Here is a 21,506-nt window from a genome sequence, read left to right on the forward strand (position 1 = left end):
ACTACATCCCCACACAGTTCTTGTTTATATTTGAGAGAGTAGAAAGATCTGAGGTTGTCAGGTGAAAATCTTCAAGGACTGAATGAAGTGATGTGCAGTTTTTCTCTATAACTGCAAAAACTGTAGTTATAGAAATTACTAAATTCATTTACAAAGAAATTCTTTTTTAAGTTTTAAAAAATTTATTTATTTATTTAAAAAAATTTTTTTATTTATTGAGAGAGAGTGTGTGCACATGAGCAGGGGGGAGGGCAGAGAGAGGAGAAGCAGACTCCCCACTGAGCAGGGAGCCAGATGACGTGGGGCTCAGTCCCAGAACCCCAGGATCATGACCTGGATCAAAGGCAGATGCTTACCAACTGAGCCACCCAGGTGCTCTACAAAGAAACTTCTGATCACTTCTCCTGGGTTCCCTATTTCAGTGAATGGGCTCAGTATAGATCTGGTTGTCCAAATTAAAAACTGTTTCCTTAAAAATAAATAAATAAATAAATAAATAAATAAATATAAAAACTGTTTCCTTGCCACTAATAATTCTTACCTGAATTATTACAGCAGTCTCCTAACTGGTCTTCCTGCCTTCTATAGACTTGTAAGCACAAGCACAATCACACTTAGCTAGAAATCCAGACCCAATTGGTAGGGGCTTCTTCATGATCTAACATTCATTTATCTCTTCATCTCTTCATCTTCATCATTATCTCTTCATCTCATTCATCTCTTCAACATTCTTGCCACTTCTTCTCTAGTTTCTATACCCAGAGGATACCAAGTAGAGTGGACAAGGTCATCTGCGTGTGGGATGAAAATACTTGAACCTGTATAGACTGAGAAGTAGGAAGAGTAACTGAAAGAATGTCATAAATTATGAATCTGAAGTAAGCCAAGTCAAAACTATGTGTGAGTGGAGGGTTAGTGTAAGCAAATGCTCTAGGAAGGGAGTATTAGGGAGACATGAAGAAAGAGGAGAAACAGCAGCAGCAGAAAGAGTAACTGGTTACCAGAGCTTGATTCCTGATAGATTTCTAGTTCCAGTTCTAATTTTTTAAAAAGATTTTATTTATTTATTCACAAAAGACACACACAGAGAGGCAGAGAAATAGGCAGAGGGAGGAGAAGCAGGCTTCATACAGGGAGCCCAATGTGGGACCTGATCCCAGGACTCCAGGATCATCCCCTGAGATGGAGGCAGACGCTCAACTGCTGAGCCATCCAGATGTCCCCTAGTTCCAGTTCTAGCCTATATATACATCCTTACAATACAACCTCCTTTTCTTTGAGACAATCTGAGTGGGTCCTATTTATGTTTTTCTTGTTTGTTTGTTTAAAGATTTTATTTATTTATTCATGAGAGACAGAGAGGGAGAGAGAAAGAGAGAGACAGAGACAGGCAGAGGGAGAAGCAGGCTCCTCACAGGGAGGCCGATGTGGGACTCGATCCCAGATCCTGGGATCATGACCTGAGCCAAAGACAGATGCTCAACCCCTGAGCCACCCAGGTGCCCCCTTATTTATGTTTTTTTTAAGTGCCCTGGGTGTGGGAGGAGTGTCTTTGTTTCATGCAACCATAAGAATTTACCTAAAATACTTAGTGTGTACCTATGGAGACTGTTTAAATAAAGTATGGTGCATCTTCCTATGCATTTACCCTAACTGAATATATAGTGCTAAAATTTATCAACACAGAAACTTGCTTATAAGATGTTGTTAAGTGAAAAAGCAGGTCACTAAATGTGTGTTTAATATTTCATTTTTTAAATATTTTTTTAAATTTTTTTTATTTATTTATGATAGTCACACAGAGAGAGAAAGAGAGAGGCAGAGACACAGGCAGAGGGAGAAGCAGGCTCCATGCAGGGAGCCCAATGTGGGACTCAATCCTGGGACTCTGGGATCACACCCTGAGCTGAAGGCAGACACTCAACCACTGAGCCAACCAGGCAACCCTTTTTAGGATTTTTCTTACACGTGGTAGAGAAACTAAGGATGAGTTGGCTACATCCAGGGGAAATAGATATTTTTTATTCATTCATCAAACATAATATATACCAGCCACAGCATTAGATGATGGGAAGATAAATAAAACAAAGTCTTTATCCTTAAGGATTTCACAGTCTAACAGGGTGATAAATACATAAACTAACAGCTATAATATAAGTAAAACAAGTGTAATATCAGACATGTAAGTTAGGTGTAGTACGGGCACAACATTGAAACAGCTCAGGAAGAGACATTCAAATAAGATCATAAAGGACTTAGAGAATGAAAAGGGAGTTCTTTTGAGGAAAGAAGAATAGGAAAAGAAAAAAAAAAAAAAGAGGAATAGAATGTACCAAGGCATGAAGGCATGAAATAGCACAGTGTGTATAGAGAGTCCCCTAGTCACCATTTGAAATAAGTTACTTGGCTACAGAAATTAACAGATTTTCTTTAAAGTCTCAACAATTTTTTTAAGTAAACTCTACTCCATATATGGGGCTTAAACTCATCATCCCAAGATCAACAGTTGCATGCTCTAGAGATTGAGCCAGGGGATCCCTGGGTGGCGCAGCGGTTTGGCGCCTGCCTTTGGCTCAGGGCGCGATCCTGGAGACTCGGGATTGAATCCCACATCGGGCTCCCGGTGCATGGAGCCTGCTTCTTTCTCTGCCTGTGTCTCTGCCTCTCTCTCTCTCTCTCAATCTGTGTGTGACTATCATAAATAAAAAATTTAAAAAAAACAAAAACAAAAAAAAGAGACTGAGCCAACCAGGCACCTCAAAAGTCCCAGTAATTTTTTTAAAAAGATTTTATCCTTTCATTTGAGAGACAAAGAGTGTGAGTGCATGAGCAGGGGGAGGGGCAGAGGGAGTGGGACACATAGACTCCCTGCTGAGTGGGGAGCCCCATGCAGGACTTGATCCCAGGACCCTGGTTTAAACGTTTAACCAACTAAGCCACCCAGGTGCCCCCTGATAATTTTTAATATGGATTTTAAATAATCCCAGCATTATGTTAAATGAAATAAGTCAGTCGGAGAAAGAGAATTATCGCATGGTTTCACTCATATGTGGAATATAAGAAATAGTGCAAGGGACCATAAGGGAAAGAAGGGAAATGGAATGGGGGAAAATCAGAGAGGAAGACAAACCATAAGAGACTCTTAACTCTGGGAAACAAACAGAGGGTTGCTGAAGGGGAGGGGTGGAAGGATGGGGTAACTGGGTGACAGGGATTAAGAAGGGCACATGACATGATAAGCAGTGGGTGCTATACTATATGTTGGCAAATTCAATTTAAATTAAAGAATAAATAAATAAAAATAAGTAAATAATCCCAGCAGTGTCTAGATGCCAAAAGAAATAATATTGCATACACCAGTATAATGTAATAGTAATACATTATACAAGTAACCAGTATAATGTAATGTAAGTGTTCATAGGCAGATTTCAAAACATATCAGTATTTCAAATTTACTACACTACCCTGCTTTTAAAAAGTGGTCTTTTGTGGGAGAAAATGTGGTCTTTTCTAAACCCTGGCTTCTGTTCTGTTTTGGCATGCAACGTGCCGCTCTAAGATACTGACAAATCAAAACAGAGCACCTGAGCGGGAGCAGTGAAGTGAGTTCAATCCATCATCATGTTTACTTGATATAGATCAGGGGATTGCACTGCTGAAAACAACACAAACAACATGCTGAAACTAACAGATTTAGTGAAAAACTATGTAGGTTGAAAAAAGCCTTTAACTTCTACTTAAAGCTCAGACAGTGGATCTGCTTAAAGGGCAATACATGACACATGACTAGCTCTGCTCATAGCTGTGTCTTCAGCCTGAACATCAGTGAGGGAGGATTTACTGTGATACCACACTAGCATCAGCAGCAAGTACTCTGTACCAGGGAATTAAAATAAACAAATAAAATAAAGGTTTGGAAAATTACAAGATGATCATTTGAAACCAGCCTCACATAAAATTCCACTACATTAAACGGGGCCGCATTTAATTGGGTCATTCTACAGAACGATGTCTAGAAGAGAAAGCCACCAAGAACTAGAAGATTAGATGAAGTGCAGTGTAGAAAACAAAAAATAGGACAGAAACCTTGGGTTTTCTGCCAAGTCTCAAAAAAATACATTGCAGTAGACTATGCAGAAGCATAACTGTCTTTTCATTGATTGCCAAGAATCTAAGTCTGATTTTTAAAAATTACAAAGGACTTACAACCAAAATGTTAAGGAACAAGAACACTTATATTTTTTTTAAAGATTTATTTGTTATTTTACTAGGAGGAGGGGCAGAGGGAGAGGGAGAGGGAGTTTTAAGCAAACTTCATGCTAGGCGTGGAGCCCTTCATGCTAGGTTCTATCTCACAACCCTGAGATCATGACTTGAGCCAAGACCAAGAGACAGATGCTTAACCAACTGTGACACTGAAATGCCCCCAAAATAATTATGTTTTAAGAGGATATGTGAAAAGAGGGCACCTGGGTGGCTCAGTGGTTGAGTGTCTGTCTTTGGCTCAGGTCATGATCCCAGGGTCCTGGATGAGTTCTGCTTCCCCCTCTGCCTGTGTCTCTGCCTCTCTCATGAATAAATAAATAAAATCTTAAAAAAAAAAAAAAAAGAGGATATGTGAAAAGAGGTAGTTAATAAGTAAAAATATTTTTTAAATCCCTACTATGTGGATTCACTTAATGCCCATTATCTTATCTCCTAGCTACTGTGCTACCTGCTAAAAAGAGAAAATAAAAAATCTGTGCTTAGTGATGTTTATGACTAACTGCCCAGTTAGGATATACTAGTGTGAAGGAATTGAGTAATTATGTAAAGCAGTATTGTACTCTATGACCATTGCCAAAATGATGCAGTTTGTAGATACCTCATTCATAATTCAGAAGGGCAAAATATGAGCTGACCTGTAACTTGGAAGAAGGTCTCAGGGAGGACAGATTTATGCTGGATCTTGAAGAAAGTTTGCATTCTGATCTCAGGTCTGCCATTAACTGGTAGAACAGAATAATTTTGAGCTAGTCACATTACTTCTCTGGATTTTCATCTTCATCTATAAAATCAAATTTTAGATAGGTAATCTCTAAATTCCCTTTCTGTCTAAAATTCCATAATTCAAGAATATAAGAGGGATCCCTGGGTGGCCCAGCGGTTTAGCACCTGCCTTTGGCCCAGGGCACGATCCTGGAGACCCGGGATGGAATCCCACATCAGGCTCCCGGTGCATGGAGCCTGCTTCTCCCTCTGCCTGTGTCTCTGCCTCTCTCTCTCTCTCTCTCTCTGTGTGACTATCATAAATAAATAAAAAAATTTAAAAAAAAATATAAGAAAAAAAAGCCTAAGGGTGAAATCCTTAAGAGAGCATTCAGAAAGTGTTTCAGACAAATCCAAAGATACTGGGAAGTGAGCAGTCATTGGAAAAGGGGAGGAAAGCCTAATGGTAATAAGATCAAAACAAAACACAGCCTCCTCCACACTGTTAAATGTACTTAAGTTTAATAGAAAAACATCTATTAAAAGTCTAGTAAGAGGCTGATGTGTCACAGCAAAATAAACTGTTATGAGAAAAATTTGAAAGTAACACAAATAAGAGGAAGAAGAGACTAGAGGTTTCAGGGGAACCTTCTGTCTCTCTGAATGCCCTGCAACTCCTACCTACAATTGTATCTGAACGTAGCACACACTCAATGAATATTTGATTAATTAGTCAATTACTTAACGCACAATCCATGATATAAAGGCTTGCATAAAGTAGGATTCCAATAATTCAATGCCATTATAGTTTTTAAAAATTTCATTTAAAGTGAGCATTACTCACTTTCGGGACGCCTGGGTGGTTCAGCGGTTGAGCGTCTGCCTTCCGCTCAGGTTGTGATCCCAGGGTCCGGGGATGGAGTCCTGCATCAGGTTCCCTGCGACGAGCCTGCTTCTCCCTCTGCCTATGTCTCTGCCTCTCTCTCGTGTTTCTCAGGAATAAATAAATAAAATCTTTAAAAAAAATAAAAGTAAAAACATTACTCACTTTATAATAAACTTTTCAATTATTTTCTTAAATATTAACAACATAATTGTGATTATATAAGTACCTGAAAAATTTGTATCATTGTTACTAATGATAAATAAAAGTCATGAAGAAATGGTAGTGAAAGAAAGAAGGAACTTGGGGAAGCATTCCAATATGAAATAGCCAAAAAAGGTGTCAGATAATATAGCCTGGGAAACAGGATATCCTTGAAGCTGGAGTATAAGGGATAGAAGGGAAAAAAAAGTCTGGAGAGTCAGATAAAGGCTAAGTTACAGTCCTACCAAAAATATGGGGCTCTGAGTCCAACATTACTAATCTTTTGACTCTAGAACTTTTTTAATATCAGAAATTGTACAGATAACTATGTGATGGTAATTTTAGTTTTAGTGTCCATTAAGAAAATATATAATGAAGTGTATGATGAAATTACTGGTAATTCTAAATAAATTTTAATTTTGTTCATCACAATAGCATCTCAGAGTTTTTTAAAAGGGAACTTTTTGATTACTGACTCAATTTCTTTGCTGGTTATCGATCTGTTCAAATTTTCTATTTCTCCCTTCAGTTTTGGTAGTTTATATGTCTCTAAGAATTTATCCATTTCTTCCAAATTGCCCAATTTGTTGGCATATAATTTTTCATAACATTATCTTATAATTCTTTTGTATCTCTGTGATGTTGGATGTGATCTCTCTTCTCTCAATTGTGATTTTATTTACTTATGTCCTTTCTTTTTTCTTTTTGATAGCTCTGGCTAGGGGTTGTCAATTTCATTAGTTCTTTCAAAGAAGCAGCTCCTGGTTTTATTGATCTGTTCTACTGTTTTGGTTTATTTGTTTCTATTTCTTTTATTTCTGATCTAGTCTTTATTACTTCCTTTCTTCTGATGGCTTTAGGCTTCATTTGTTCTTTTTCTAGCTTCTTTAGGTATAAGGGTTAGGTTGTGTATTTGAGATTTTCTTGCTTCCTGAAGTAGGCCAGTTATGCTATATACTTCCCTCTTATGACTGCTTTTGCTGCATCTCTAAGGTTTCAGACTGTTGTATTTTCATTATCATTTGTTTCCATGTATTTTTAAATTTTTCTTTAATTTCCTGGTTGATTCATTCATTCTTTAGTAGGATGCTCTTTAACTTTCATGTATTTGTGGTCTTTCCAAATTTTTCTTGTGACTGACTTCAAGTTTCATAGTGTTGTGATTAGAAAATATACATACTATGATCTCAATCTTTTTGTACTTGTTGAGGCCTGATTTGTGACCCAGAATGTGATCTGTTTTGGAGAATGTCCCATGTGTGCTTGAAAAGAATATGTATTCTGCTGCTTTAGAATGAAATGTTCTGAATATATCTGTTAAGACCATCTGGTCCAGTGCATCATTCAAGCCATTGTTTCCTTGTTGATTTTCTGCTTAAATCAACTGTTCATTGATGTATGTGGGGTGTTAAAGTCCCCTACTATTATATTATTATCAATGAGTTCCTTTGTGGTTTTTATTGTTTTATATATTTGAGTGCCCCCAAGTTGTGAGCGCAAGTATTCACAATCATTAGATCTTCTTTTTGGATAGACCTCTTTATTATGATATAATGTTCTTCTTCATCTCTTGTTATAGTCTTTGGTTTAAAATCTAATTTGTCTGGGGGTGCATGGGTGGCTTAGTAAGTTGAATGTCTGACTCTTGATTTTGGCTTAGGTTGTGAGATTGAGCCCCAGCACTCATCAGGGAATCTCCTTAAGATTTTCTCTCGGGCAGCCAAGATGGCTCAGCGGTTTAGCACCACTTTCAGCCCAGGATGTGATCCTGGAGACCAGGGATCGAGTCCCATGTCGGGCTCCCTTCATGGAGCCTGCTTCTCCTTCTGTCTGTGTCTCTGCCTCCCTCTCTCTCTCTCTCTCTCTCTCTCTGTGTCTCATGAATAAATAAATAAAATCTTAAAAAAAAAAAAAAAGGATTTTCTCTCTCCCCCCTTCCCCTCCCCACTATGCTCACTCTCTCTAAAATAAATAAATAAAATATTTATTTTTTAATTTTTTAATTATTTATTTGAGAGAAAGAGAGAGCCATAGCATGACCAAGGTGAGGGGCAGAGGGAAAAGCAGACTTCTAGCTGAGCAGGGAGCCTAATGAGGGGCTTGATTCCAGGACCCTAGGATTGTGATCTAAGGTAAAGGCAGATGCTTAACCCTCTGAGCCACCCAGGTACTCTGATAAATAAAATCTTTTTTTTTTTTTAAAGATTTTATTTATTTATTCATGAGAGACACAGACAGAGAGAGAGTAAGGCAGAGACACAGGCAGAGGGAGAAGCAGGCTCCATGCAGAAGCCTGATGTGGGACTCGATCCCGGGACTCCAGGATCATGCCTTGGACCGAAGGCAGGCACTAAACCACTGAGCCACCCAGGGATCCCTGATAAATAAAATCTTAAAAAAAAAAAAAAGAGAGAGAACAAAATCTAGTCTGATATAAGTAGCTACTCTGGCTTTCTTTTGATGTCTATTAGCAAAATAAATGATTCTCCATCTCCTCACTTTCAATCTGTAGGTTTCTTCAGGTCTAAAATGAGTCTTTTGTAGGCAGCATATAGACAGGTCTTATTTTTTTATCCATTCTGATGCCTATCTCTTTTGATTGAAGCACTTAGTCCATTTACATTCAGAGTGATTATTGATAGATGTTAGAGTTTAGTGCCACCATATTATCGCTAAGTCATTGTTTTTGAAGATTTTCTCTGTTCCTTTCTAGTCGTTATCACTTTTGGTCTTTCCCATTCAAAGAGTCCCTTTTAATAGTTCTTGCAGGGCTGGTTTAGCGGTCACAAACTCCTTAATTTTTGTTTTTCTGGGAAACTCTTTATTTCTCCTTCCATCCTGAATGACAGCCTTGCTGGATAGAATATTTTTGGCTGCATATTTCTCCCATTCAGCATGTTGAATATATCATGCCACTTTCTTCTGGCCTACCAAGTTTCTGTGGTAAGACCTGCTGCTAACCTTATTTGTCTTCCTTTGTAAGTTAGGAATTTCTTTTATCTTGCTGTTTTCAGGATTTTTTTTTCTTTATCTCTCTATTCTGCAAATTTAACTATGATACATGTTGGTGTTGGCCTGCTTCTGTTGATTTTCACAGGAGTTCTCTGTGCCTCCTGGATTTGGATGTCTGTTTCCTTCTCCAGATTAGGGAAGTTTTCAGCTATAATTTGCCCAAACAAACCTGCCCTTTCCCCCACCCCCCTTCTTCTTCTGGGACTCCTGTAATATGAATGTTATTAGGCTTTATGGAGTCACTGAGTTCCCTCAGTCTACATTTATTATGCAATATTTTTCTTTCCATCTTCTTTTCAACTTCATTATTTTCCATAATTTTATCGTTTATATCACTTATTTGTTCCTCTGCTTCTTCCACTCTTGTGGTCATTACGTCCAGTTGGTTTCACATCTCAGTTATAGTATTTTTAATTTTGCTCTGACTAGTTTTTAGATCTTCTGTCTCTGTGGTAAGGGACTCCCTGGCATCGTCTATGCTTTTCTCAAGTGCAGCTAGTATCCTTATGGTTGTTGCTTTAAATTCTGATTCAGGCATATCACTTATATTTGTTGCGGTTAGATCTCTGGCTATGACTTTTTTTGTTCCTCTTTTGGAATGAATTCCTCAGTCTTGGTTTTTTTGTCTACGTCTCTGTGTGTTAGGAAAGCCTGTTATGTTTCCTGCTCCTGAGAGTAATGGCTTTATAAAGAAGAGGTCATATACTGTCCAGGGCCTGGCACTTCAGGAAGTGTCTCTGGTGTAATCTGTGTGTACTCTGCTGCTGTGTCTTGGCTGCCCTTTCCCTCAGGTCAGTCTTCTGTAGTTTCTCCTTGCTTAGAGTAGGGAGTGTTCTGACCTTTTCCAGAATGTGGTGAGTTTTAATTAGGTGTGCTTACGACCTGATACTATTTCCACTAGAGTTGAAGCTTAGAACTCTGTGGTCAGTAGATGTAGGGTGTGTTGCTGGGGGAGGGGGGGGGTTGTGCTGGTATTTTGGGGGAGGGGCCCAGTGTGTTGGTTCTTAGGCAAACTTGCTAGAGTAAAGCAGCACTTGCAGAGTGCAGAGGGGCGGGTCTTGGTGTAAGTGGTTTGTACTGCCAGTGTTGGTGCTGTGCTGCTTAATGAGGTTAGTTTATGCTGAAGGGCTGGGGAGAATAGTGGTGGCCAAGGGCTCCTTTGTCCCTGGAGAGGCAATGCTACCTCTCTCAGATGTGCTCCAAGAAAGGGGAACTGTCTCTCTCAGTGTGTCCCAGGGGATCATCAGATTGCATCTTCTACCCCCAGGTTGTGTGCAGTGCACTGCAGTGCCCACTGGCTTTTCACCTGCCAAACCACAGATCTCTAAAACTCCAGTCTTTGAGCCCTGTGGTTGTAAAAATTCACAAAAATCAGTCCCTCATTTTTCCAGTCAATGGCTTGGGGGAAGTGTTTTTTGTGTGTGTATGTGTGTGTGTGTGCAATCCTCCACGCTCTTCTCTCTCTCTCTCTCTCTCTCTCTCCTGTCTCTGAGACCAGGGCTCCCTCCCCTCCACGGCACCTCTGATCAGCTTCTCCCTCAAGTCACATCTCCTCATCTTCTATCTTCCGTGATGTGACCTCTTCTCTCCCTCTAGTTGTGCAGATTCTCTGCCAGTGCTCAGATCAATTTCTTGGGTATTCAGAATGATTTGATACTTATCTAGGTAGGTTCAGGGACCAGGCAAGCTAAAGGTCCTCCTTCTACTCCATCCATCTTAGCTCCTCCTCACTATGGTACAAATATTAATTCACTTAATTCACACATTAGCCTTATAAGATAGGCATTATTATTATCCCCATTTGTGACAGAATTTGTTCTTGCTTCCCTATACTTTTCCTTCCCTTCCTGGTTAAAAAACTGTAATTTTCAACTGAAGACATTGTTGCTCTAAGACTCTATTTCCTTGCCTCCGAAGTCTTCTTAAAAGTTGAAGGTAGGTAGGGTGGTGCCCTTCTTGCTTTCTGTTTCCTGGATCAAGAAAGTCATGTCTGGAAGCAAAGATGAGATCTGTACCATAGGGATGATGACAGTGAGTTCAAAGAAGCCTGCCATATCAGTCCTGGATTGTGTCTGGATATATTTTATGTGAGAGAGAAAAAAAATCCTATTTTGTTCAAGTTATTTTTCCCCCTTTAGGAGCCAAACTTAATCCTAATTGATATGCCATTGTGGAAACAGGAAACCTGGGGTACTTAAGTCTCTTGCCTTATGTTACAAAATTAATAAGAGGCAGAGATTTTAACTCACATATTCTTACTCTAGGGCCCACGTTACCCCTACGGTAATTTCCATAGGAAATGGGTAATATAGGGAAATAACAAAAGTGTGTTCTCTTCACTAGTATTAGTTGTTGGTTGCCATGGGAATGGGGCCTTGCATTCACAAGGTAGTCCTCTTCAACTGAGGCAATTCTGAAGAGGGCTGACAGCTGAAGGCTCTCTGTTGGCAGCACTCCAGCAGTTGGGGGAATGAGTCCTTCATGCCTGAAAGGAGATCTGGGTTGCACATCATAGCATCCACCTCCCATGCATGACATCATACCTCTTCCTATGTCTGTGGACAAATTACTGATTGATCTTAGCATTTTTCCTCACTTAGCCAAGATACACTTTCTCAATTTTTAAAAATACAGTAATTCAGGCATTTTACTAATTGACTAGAGTTAGCACACAGCCTATTAGCCCTTCCTTGCTAGCCGTTCAAAATCTGGTCGATGTGGGGTATAAAGGCTGGGACCCCTCCAATTCATGAAACTCTGAAGGGCCACCTGAGCTTCAGACGTTACAGGAAACTGGCTGAGGCTTTCGCTGAGACTGCATAGCATTCCAATTCTATCTCTACCAATATTGTTTTCCATTATGTTTCCTACTATGAATCTCCATCTCAGAGCCTATTTCTTGGGGAACCCAACTTTTAACACAATGTCTTTATTCACTTATTAACTGTTCTTAATTGGAAGGAAGATAATACATCTCAAGAAAAAGAAAATTCAGTTGTAGCTAACATTATTTGTTTTGGTCTTCCCAATATTCTTTCTGTTTCTTGGTATTAGACTGACCATTGGCCATACAGAAGAGCTTTATGCTGGGCCAGTCAATACCTTACCTCCCTGGCCTCAGTGATGGATATAAATGGTGTGTAATGATCTGGCTTGGACAACTAGAATCCTTCCCTGGTAATTTTTGTACTGGAAGCTAGAAGCCCAACCTCCCTTGCTACTCAGATCATGGAACTAGCAGGATGTGACCCTGGGAATTATGGGGTCATACTTCTTGTCTGCAAAGAAAAGCACCATCTGAAAAAAGAAGGAATAAAGCCAAGCAGAGAGGAAAAACAGAAAGACTGAGTCCTGGAAGCACTGAGTCCCCTATAGGTACCCTAGTTTGTGTTGCTTTTCCAATATTACCATGAACTGTCCTAGTATGCTTCCAAGATATATATAATTATACATATATAATTTTTTGCTTAAAAAGGTTTTGGCATTTTTTTCATTTGCAATGGAAAGAACTTGCCTAACAGATTTATGTATTTTGTATTTCTATGAGCTGCCACGTTCCCTAACATAGTTCTATTGATGTCATAAACATTGAGAAATAATGGGGCACCGGCCTGGCTCAGTTGGTAAAGTGTGCAACTCTTGATCTTAGGGTTGTGAGGTCAAGCCCCACATTGGGTGTAGAGATTGCTGAAAAATAAAATTTTAAATAAATAGTGGAGCACCTGGGTGGCTCAGTTGATTAAGTGTCTGACTCTTGGTTTTGGCTTGAGTTGTGATCTCAGGGTCATGGAGTCGAGCCCTGAGTTAGGCTCTGTGCTCAGCACAGGATCTACTTTAAATTCTTTCCCCCTCCACCTCCTCACCCCCTCTTCCTTGCCCTCCATTGTTCTTTCTCTTTCTCTCATAAAAATAAATAAATAAATAAATAAATAAATAAATAAATAAATAAATAAATAAATAAAATCTTTAAAAAAATATTTGGGTGCCTGGGTGGCTCAATTGACTGAGCGTTTGCCTTCAGCTCAGGTCATGATCCCAGGGTCCTGGGATCAAGCCCAAGTCCGGCTTCCTGCTCTTCAGGGAGTCTACTTCTGTCTCTCTGTCTGCCTGTCCCACTCCTTCTGCTTGTGCTCTCTCTCTCTCTGTCAAATAAATAAATGAAATCTTTTTTTAAAAAAATAAATAAACATTGAGGAATAAGCTATAAAATAATCCACTCGTCTGCTCAATTGCAGCATATGAAGTTTTTTCTTTTTTTTTTTTTTAAGAGTTTTTTAATTATTTATTTAAATACACAGGAGAGAGAGAGGCAGAGACACAGGCAGAGGGAGAAGCAGACTCCATGCAGGGAGCCCTGACTCGATCCCTGGTCTCTAGGATCACACCCTGGGCTGAAGGTGGCGCTAAACCGCTGAGCCACCTGGGCTGCCCAGTTTTTTTCTTTTTTTTAAAAAGATTTATTTACTTATTTTTAAATTTTATTTACTTATTCATGAGAGACAGAGAGAGAGAGAGAGAGAGAGAGAGAAGAGGCAGAGACACAGGCAGAGGGAGAAGCAGGCTCCATGCAGGGAGCCTGACGCTGGACTTGATTCCCGGGTCTCCAGGATCTCGGGCTGCAGGCGGCGCTAAACCGCTGTGCCACCCGGGCTGCCCAAAGAAAACTCCATTTAAGTGCAAAATTCCGGTTATTCAATCTCCCTTGCCCCTTTATAGAAGATGTTCACCCCTCAAAGAAATCTTTTTTGTTTTTTTAAAGATTTTATTTATTTGAGAGAGAGCATGCATAAGCAGGAGGAGGAGCAGGGGGGAAGGGAGAGGGAAGGAGAGAAGCTCTCAGACTCCATGCTGAGTGTGGAGCCTGAGGTGGGGCTCCATCCAATGACCCTGACACCATGACCTGAACTGAAACCAAGAGTCAGATATTCAACTGACTGAGCCACCCAGGTGCCCCTACCCCTCAAATAAATCTGAAAACACTCTTTCTCTGTGATTATTCTGCCTTTCCAGCTATGTGAATATCTTAGTGTACACATGATAACATAAAAGATATCCCAAAAGATAGAAACTGATGCTTTAAAAATAATTTTTAGAGGGACGCCTGGGGGGCTCAGTGGTTGAACATCTGCCTTTAGCTCAGGGCGTGATCCTGGAGTCCCAGGACTGAGTCCCACATCAGGCTTCCTGCACGGAGCCTGCTTCTCCCTCTGCCTATGTTTCTTCCTCTCTCTCTCTGTGTGTCTCTCATGAATAAATAAATAAAATCTTAAAAATACTTTTTAGATAGTTTTAGAAATACAGAAAAGCAGTGAAAATAATAGAATTCCCACATATCCCCCCATCCAATCTTCCCTATTATAAACACCCTATATGATCATGGTACATTTGTGACAATCAATTAATATATTGTTATTAACATCTATATTTTATTCAGATTTCCTTTTTTTAAAAGATTTTATTTTGTAGGTATTTTGTAGAATGTGCCTCAATTGGAATTTGTGTGATATATTTTCTCACGATTAGACTAGAGTGATGAGGTTTGGGATGGAAGACCAAAAGTGCTACTCTCATCACACATATCAAGGATACATATTAATAACATGACTTATCAGTGTTCTTGTTAAAATTGATCATCTGGCTTAAGGATTGACTTTTACTTCTATTTGTTTAATGCCTAACCCAGAACCATCTTTAGGAGATCACTTATACACTGTCATGATGATATGTGGATTGGGTTCTCCCAGTAGGGAGAATAGTTTGAAGAGGTAACCACTAAAGTAGAATAAAGATATTTTCACTGGGGGAAGAGTGGACAGAGGATTGGCTTTCAAGATTCAGTCCTGCCATCTGCTAGACACGTTACTTTGGGCAAGTTACTTCTGCATCTGTAAAATGGGATAATAAAATAGTAAGTACCAAATAGTTCTTTTAAGCATCTGCTGAAAAAATGTATGTGAATGTGTTTTATATGATATTAAATTCTTACACGTCAGAATCCCATGTAAAATTGAAACATTTTTGAAGAAGTGACATCTTAAGCAGTTAACACTATAGTTAATTTTCAACCGCTGGCTACACAAAGCAAGGCCCTTATGAAATTGAGTAAAGATACATGGACAGGTCACCTGGATGGCCCAGCGGTTGAGCGGCTGCCTTCGGCTCAGGGCGTGATTGAGTTCCACATCGGGCTCCTCACGGGGTGCCCGTTTCTCCTTCCGCTGTCTCTACCTCTCTGTGTCTCTCATGAATAAATAAATAAAATCTTAAAAAAAAAAAAGATACAAGGAAAGGCTTATTATAGCCAGTGATTTCTCATATTTGCCTTGCTCCCTCTTGCCAAAGTCTGCTTCTCCTTTGAGACTGGAGGGGATTTCTTTGACCTTATGAAGCCAGAGCAAAAAGCTTAAGTTTGATGTGGATGAAAGATTAATAATTTTGGCCTTACTTGTTTTTCTGTATCTATGAGAGAGAAATCCTCACTTCTATTTCTTTCTTTCTTTTGAAATCATCACTTCTTGAAGGTACAGTAATTCTTCCAGGCTATTAATGGGACCATTAGACAGCAATTTCACTTTTGAAATGGACAGGAAGCATAGAATAATTATTCAAGGGGATCCCTGGGTGACTCAGCGGTTTGGCGCCTGCCTTCAGCGCAGGCTGTGATCCTGGAGTCCCCAGATCGAATCCCACATCGGGCTCCTTGCATGGAGCCTGCTTCTCCCTCTGTGTGTGTGTGTGTGTGTGTGTGTGTATCTCATGAATAAATGAATAAAATCTTTAAAAATACAAAACAAAAAAAATTTATATATATAAAAAAAAGACAAGTCTTCTTGCCTCAAAGGCACACACTCTGATTTGAATGAAAACACCAACGCTTTTTTATTCTTGGGGTTTTACGGCCATGGAAGTTTGAAAAAGAAAGCAATTCTGTTTCCTTAAACAGGACAGAGCCAATAACGTTCAAAAATTTTTATGCCAGGACAAAGGAAATTTGCAGAAAAAAACAGAAAGGGTGGCAGCTTTTTCCTGTGTCATTATGAATAAACCTGAACATATAGCAATGGTTAGCCTGGTATAATGCAAAGAGCAATGAAATTAGAGAACAGTGTTCTAGATCCAAGCTTAACTGTCTCAAACAAGACTTTGAGAAAGCTTCTAGAACATCTTTGTGTCTTGGATTCCTCATGTGTAAAACTGTGCTGTTTGAGAGGATAACAGGAGACCAGGCACGCAAAAATAATTTGTAAAAGAGCTACTATTTCTCTAACCCAGAGCGTGCTAGCTGTAACAGCATTAGTTACCATTCATCGAGGGCAGCCTCTCGGTTTTCTATTCGGAAGCCTAGCTCAAAGCAAAAGCAGCGGTGAGTTTAAGAACAGAACTCACGCATTCTGAAGTTCTTGTTTCCTGAAAGCAGTAACCTTGGAAACCAGGATGGCACCACCCCCTTCAGTCGTAAAGCTCAGTTTCTCTTGATTCTTCTTGTAGGGTTTGGGGCACCGCTATTTTAATGGTCTTTTTTGTTTACTCTCCACATCATTAGCACAAACGAGAAAATCTCTTTTTACTGCATCAAGTACGAAACTTTACTAGTCGCCCTCTCTGTCCTCAGCTCACCTGTTTTCCCTACAAAACGGTCGCAGCGCAGATATCCTCAAAGACAAAAAAACTCTCAAGGTAGGGCTGGCACTCCCTAAATCGTGGGTCAAAGGAACCGAGGGGGTAAAAACTGAAGGGATTCGAATTCAGGTGCAAGAGCTTATACAGAGGACCAAAATCAACACAACACTTCCCAATAGCGATAACACTCGCGAGATAAGAATATAAAGGGCGAGAGAAACTCATTTTCTCGCGAGAAGAGGGGGCGTCGGCGGAAACTAGGCAATGTTCGCCTAAGCGACCCGGACCCAGCCAATGGGCGGGGCCAGAGTTAAACCCGCCCCCTTCCGGCACCTTTCCCCGCCCCCCGCCCCTGAGGTGTTGGGCCCCCGGTGCGGGCAGCTGGGTTCTCCAGGTTCCACCCGGCTGGTGCAGGGTCGTTTTCGAAGCTTTGGGAACGCGCTTCGACCGGATTTGAGGAGGGGGGGCGGGGAGGGGCCTGCGGCTTGCGGCCCCGCCCCCTTCTCCGGCTAGCCGGCTGGCAGATTGGCCCGCCTCCTCCTTCGGCCGGCCCTGGGGCCGCGTCCCCCCGGCAACTCAGCTGCTAAGGCCTGAGCTTCTGCCCGCAGGTGTCGGCGGCGAGGCCCGAGGGCACAGCCCAGTTCGACCCCATGGTGGGTTTCGGAACTAACCGGCGGGCAGGCCGCCTGCCCTCCTTCGTGTTGGTGGTGCTGCTGGTGGTCATCGCGGTCCTCGCCTTCAACTACTGGAGTATCTCCTCCCGCCACGTCCTGCTTCAGGAGGAGGTGGCCGAGCTGCAGGGCCAGGTCCAGCGCACCGAGGTGGCCCGCGGGCGCCTGGAGAAACGCAATTCAGACCTCCTGCTCCTGGTGGACTCGCACAAGAAACAGATCGACCAGAAGGAGGCCGACTACGGCCGCCTCAGCAGCCGGCTGCAGGCCAGGGAGGGCCTGGGGAAAAGATGCGAGGATGACAAGGTAAGGACGAGCCCTCCCCTCCCCTCTCAACCCCCATAGTTTCTTTCAGCCCCGGGTTGGGGGGGGGGTTAGCCCGCCGCGGCTGCTTTATGCCTTCCAGGATTGCAGCCCTGAGGCCCCCCTTACCGCCAACAACCCTGTTTCTGCCAGACTTTTCCCGGTTTATCACTGCCACGTTCTCCAGGATCTACCAGATGAAACTGGCCATAAGTTCTGGTTCTCAAGAGTGGCCTGTGTGTGTGGATGCCGCCTTTTCACCAAGCTCAGCTGCTGAGCTGGCAGTAGTAGTCATCTGGCCTATGTGGCTGCCTTGGGTTTACAGATACACAGATCTGGAATAAGGATTCCGTGCACACTGATCAGTATTAATTTCTTTATTTAAAGATTGGGGCCTCCTCTGACTCCGGTACTTATATATATATTTTTAAGCAGTATGACTTTTCTTGAACTCTGTAGGCTGATATATTAAACAGTTGAAGAATCCGATGTTACTGCCTTTTTTGTGTTCAAAATGTTATGATAAATGGACTCTGGAGCCATATATGGGCCACACTTGTGACTTAGATATAGTTAATCCAAAGTTATGTACTCAATTTGAAGTAATGAAATTAGCCTAAAAGATAGAATTTATGATTATGTCCTAAGCAACAGAATCTCATGTCAGTGTCCTTATTGTTCTTAAATAAAAGCGAAAAATTTCATGCCTAAGTAGCTCTTGGGGTTGGCATTTTATGTAGATGGAAAACATACAAAGTTTTGATTTAAAAAGTTTAAAGCTGGACTGTAACTAGACCTGCTACCAAATAGTCTTTTTTCTCTCCAGCATATTGGAGTTACATTATTAGTTTATGACTTATGCAACTTCTGTTGGTATAGCAGAGTTGTGAAAAAGATCTGAGTAGGTTAAGTAGATTCCTTTTTTCTGGACCCTTCTTTGGTCATCTTCACATTACTTTTTTGTATGTTCCTACTGTAAGTTTTAGTTTTGTATCAAAATCATTCGTACTAAGTCATTATAAGTTAAAATCTCCATCAGCTTCAACTTCCTTACTGTTATCTGCCTCCACCTGACTTCTTATTTTCGTACAGGTTGGGACCCTCAGGTAATTGCTGCTCTATAACCTTCTCCTTTTGCCCACAACATAGACGTCCTCTGAGAGGAGCAACAAATCAGCAAATTTATACACATGCTACACACTGAACGCTAAAGACTGAAAAATTCTCCTGGGTGGAGTAGGCAGAAATCTATGAAATTTGGGGGTATTAAAATAAGGTCTATTCAAATTCTCTCCAATCTGAGAGATATGTTTTTTCTAGTCATTTTATACTCTAGGTTTCATTTCTTCCATCTAATGATCTGTAACTATCAGTTTCTTTCGGTATATTTTCACTTTTACCTTTAACCAGGTGCAGGTGCACCCATTCTAAATTTTTTTCATTTCTCTATATACCACCTTCTCCCAACCAACCAATTACTTTTCTTACTTTCACTGGTAAACCACAATTATTGGTCGTCTAGAAATGCTTCATCTACTTCTTTTATCATTTCCATTTTACTCTTCTAAAATTCTGCCTGCACATCCTTCTTTCCTTCCCTTTTCTGAAGCTATTCTCTTAGAGGTCACAAGTGACAGTTTTCCTAGTCCAATCTGAACAATTTTTTACTCTCAATCTGTTTAATCTCTCGATAGTTTGGTTCTGTTGATTGTCTCTTTTTAGAAGCCATCTCCTTTCTTGCTTCTATAATATTGAACTCTCCAGATTTGCTTCCTGCCTTTTTCACTATATTCTTTATTGGATTTGTTTGTTTGTTTGCCTCCAGCCCCTTAATAATGAACTCTATTCTTGGGCCTTTGCTTTCCCCTTAGGGTAGTATTTCTCAAAATGGTGTTAAACAGAATACTCTCCTAGGAATTGTTTATAGGTGGTCAGGATTAAAAAGGAAAACCTTCTTTTCTGGAGATAAATGCTAAACATTATAAGTAGAATATGCTTTTCTTGGAATTCATAATGCCTGGTAGTGTATAAAGCTCTTGTGGTTGATAAGCCTGTTTAATTGTGTTTAGCCTAGTCTCTCAGTTAATTTGATCACAGAGTACTATTTTCACGGCCTACTTGTTATCATGCTAGAGAAGAATCCAGCAAAGCACACTAGTTTGGGAAATGTTGCCCTAGGTATCTTAACTACTTTTGTTTGGATAATTTATGCAACTAGCTCACAAATCTAATCTTACTTGTATGTTAGTTCCATATTTTGAGCTAGCTATAACATCTTTGTTGGAGTACTTGTGCAGGTTTCTTTTGGAGGCTAAGGAGGGGGCTTTGAGCTGTTTATAGAGAGGGTAGCCTTGGTCTAGAGGAGCTATAGATGAAAGTTCTCTTTCAGAGATGTTTCCTTTATTGCTGCTACTCCATTGATATCTGGGAGAGTATATGGTAGCTTAAAAAATATTTCAAGCTTTGAAGACTGGAGATATAGCTTAGAATTCTAACTCAGTTTGTAGTTATGTGGTGTTGGGCAACTTATTTAACTACTTTGAGGTCATTTTCTCATCTGTAAAATGGGGATCACAGTACCTACCTGGATATTGTACAGATCTGAGATATTTAAGTATCGACCTTGACACATTGCACATCAGATTGTAGAAAAAACAAAGCCTGAAACTTTCTTATTTTCAATAACTGATCTGAAAATCCCTCTGGGTGGTGATAGTGTTAGAGGAAGGAGAAGTAAATTGGACAATGAAAAATGTTTCTTTCATTTTAAAACAGGCTTGTTCATTTAATGCAGTCTCTTGAGTAGAGGCTCTGCCTTTTAGGGTTTTTACCTACAGACACTGGTGGTGGCCTGCTCAGTGTCCATTCACATATGCTTTATTTTTGCAGACCAGCCCTATTTTGTCTAGTATATATCATTCCCTTTGTGATTCAGGGCTAAGTCCTGATTGGTCTAAACTGATTATGGTAATTTCATTATTCTTCCGTGATTAATTTAGGAAGGGGACTATGATGTGGCTGATGAGTTGTGAGGGGAAGTTTCCTTAAAAGAATGGCACTTGCTTCTCTTTAGTATTCTTATCCCAAATCTAAAAATCCCCAGTCTAATCATGAGAAAGCATCAAACTCAAACTGAATGACATTCTGCAAAATACTTGACAGGTGCTCTTCCAAAGAGTCTCACTTGAAGAGATGATCTTCTGTCAGATATTGTTCCTCCTGCATGTGATACCTGAAATGGAGACTACAAAAGTGCCAGGAGAGTTAGCTAAGGAATGGGTGAGGCACTGAAGATTATAGAGTAGAATATTGTAATAGAATATTGGCACTTGTTATATGAGATAAAAAAAAAAAAAATTACCTAATTGTTTAAGTCAGTCAAGTTAGATTTCCTTAACTGCATCCTACGGTGTCCTGTTAACATTCTCATTGTGGTAGGTAGTGTCTGAGGTGTAGGTTAAATTTTATATGTTCCCACGGCAATGTGGACAGTGACCTCAGATCTGCATGTGGTTTTGGTTGTTCTCAAGGGTTTTTATCTTATGTATCAGTGGTGGTGTTTGGATGCCTGACTAGGTACTTCTTCTTTTTTTTCTTTAAGATTTTATTTATTTATTTATTTATTTATTTATTTATTGAGAGAGAGAGAGAGAGAGAGAGAGAGAGAGAGGCAGACTCCCTGCAGGGATGCTGATGCAGGGACTTGATCCCATGACCCTAGGATCACAACCTGAGCTGAAGGCAGACATTCAACCATTGAGCCAGGTACTTTTTTAATAGTCTTTCGAAGACTGTGATCCTATGGAGGCATCACTCCCCATTTACAACTGTCTTTCCGATAGATG

General features: G+C 40.4%; 1 protein-coding gene and 1 long non-coding RNA gene across 7 annotated transcripts in view; one reads left to right on the forward strand and one right to left on the reverse strand.

Annotated features, from left to right (window-relative positions):
- Positions 1–205: 205 nt before the first annotated feature.
- Positions 206–17,021, reverse strand: LOC144303121 (uncharacterized). Of its 2 annotated transcripts, none has more exons than XR_013370120.1 (5): positions 16,685–17,021; positions 5,813–5,982; positions 4,902–4,988; positions 542–827; positions 206–469 (listed from the first exon to the last, which is right to left on the reverse strand). It is a non-coding gene; the product is annotated as an uncharacterized LOC144303121 (long non-coding RNA). The 2 variants fall into 2 exon arrangements; XR_013370119.1 differs by having other exon boundaries at positions 16,369–17,021.
- Positions 16,506–21,506, forward strand: part of GOLM2 (golgi membrane protein 2) — a 100,813-nt gene continuing 95,812 nt past the window's right edge. The window contains exons 1-2 of one of the 5 annotated variants that reach the window (XM_077880902.1): positions 16,506–16,744; positions 17,296–17,664. In XM_077880902.1, the coding sequence (XP_077737028.1) occupies positions 17,338–17,664 (327 nt within the window). In that variant the 5' untranslated portion in view covers positions 16,506–16,744; positions 17,296–17,337. Of the gene's footprint in view, positions 16,745–17,016; positions 17,665–21,506 lie in introns of those variants that run through there. The other 4 variants (XM_077880903.1, XM_077880901.1, XM_077880905.1 and 1 more) reach the window with 4 other exon arrangements.

The sequence above is a fragment of the Canis aureus genome, chromosome 32 (genome assembly GCF_053574225.1).
Source record: "Canis aureus isolate CA01 chromosome 32, VMU_Caureus_v.1.0, whole genome shotgun sequence".
In the NCBI taxonomy this organism is placed as follows: domain Eukaryota; kingdom Metazoa; phylum Chordata; class Mammalia; order Carnivora; family Canidae; genus Canis; species Canis aureus.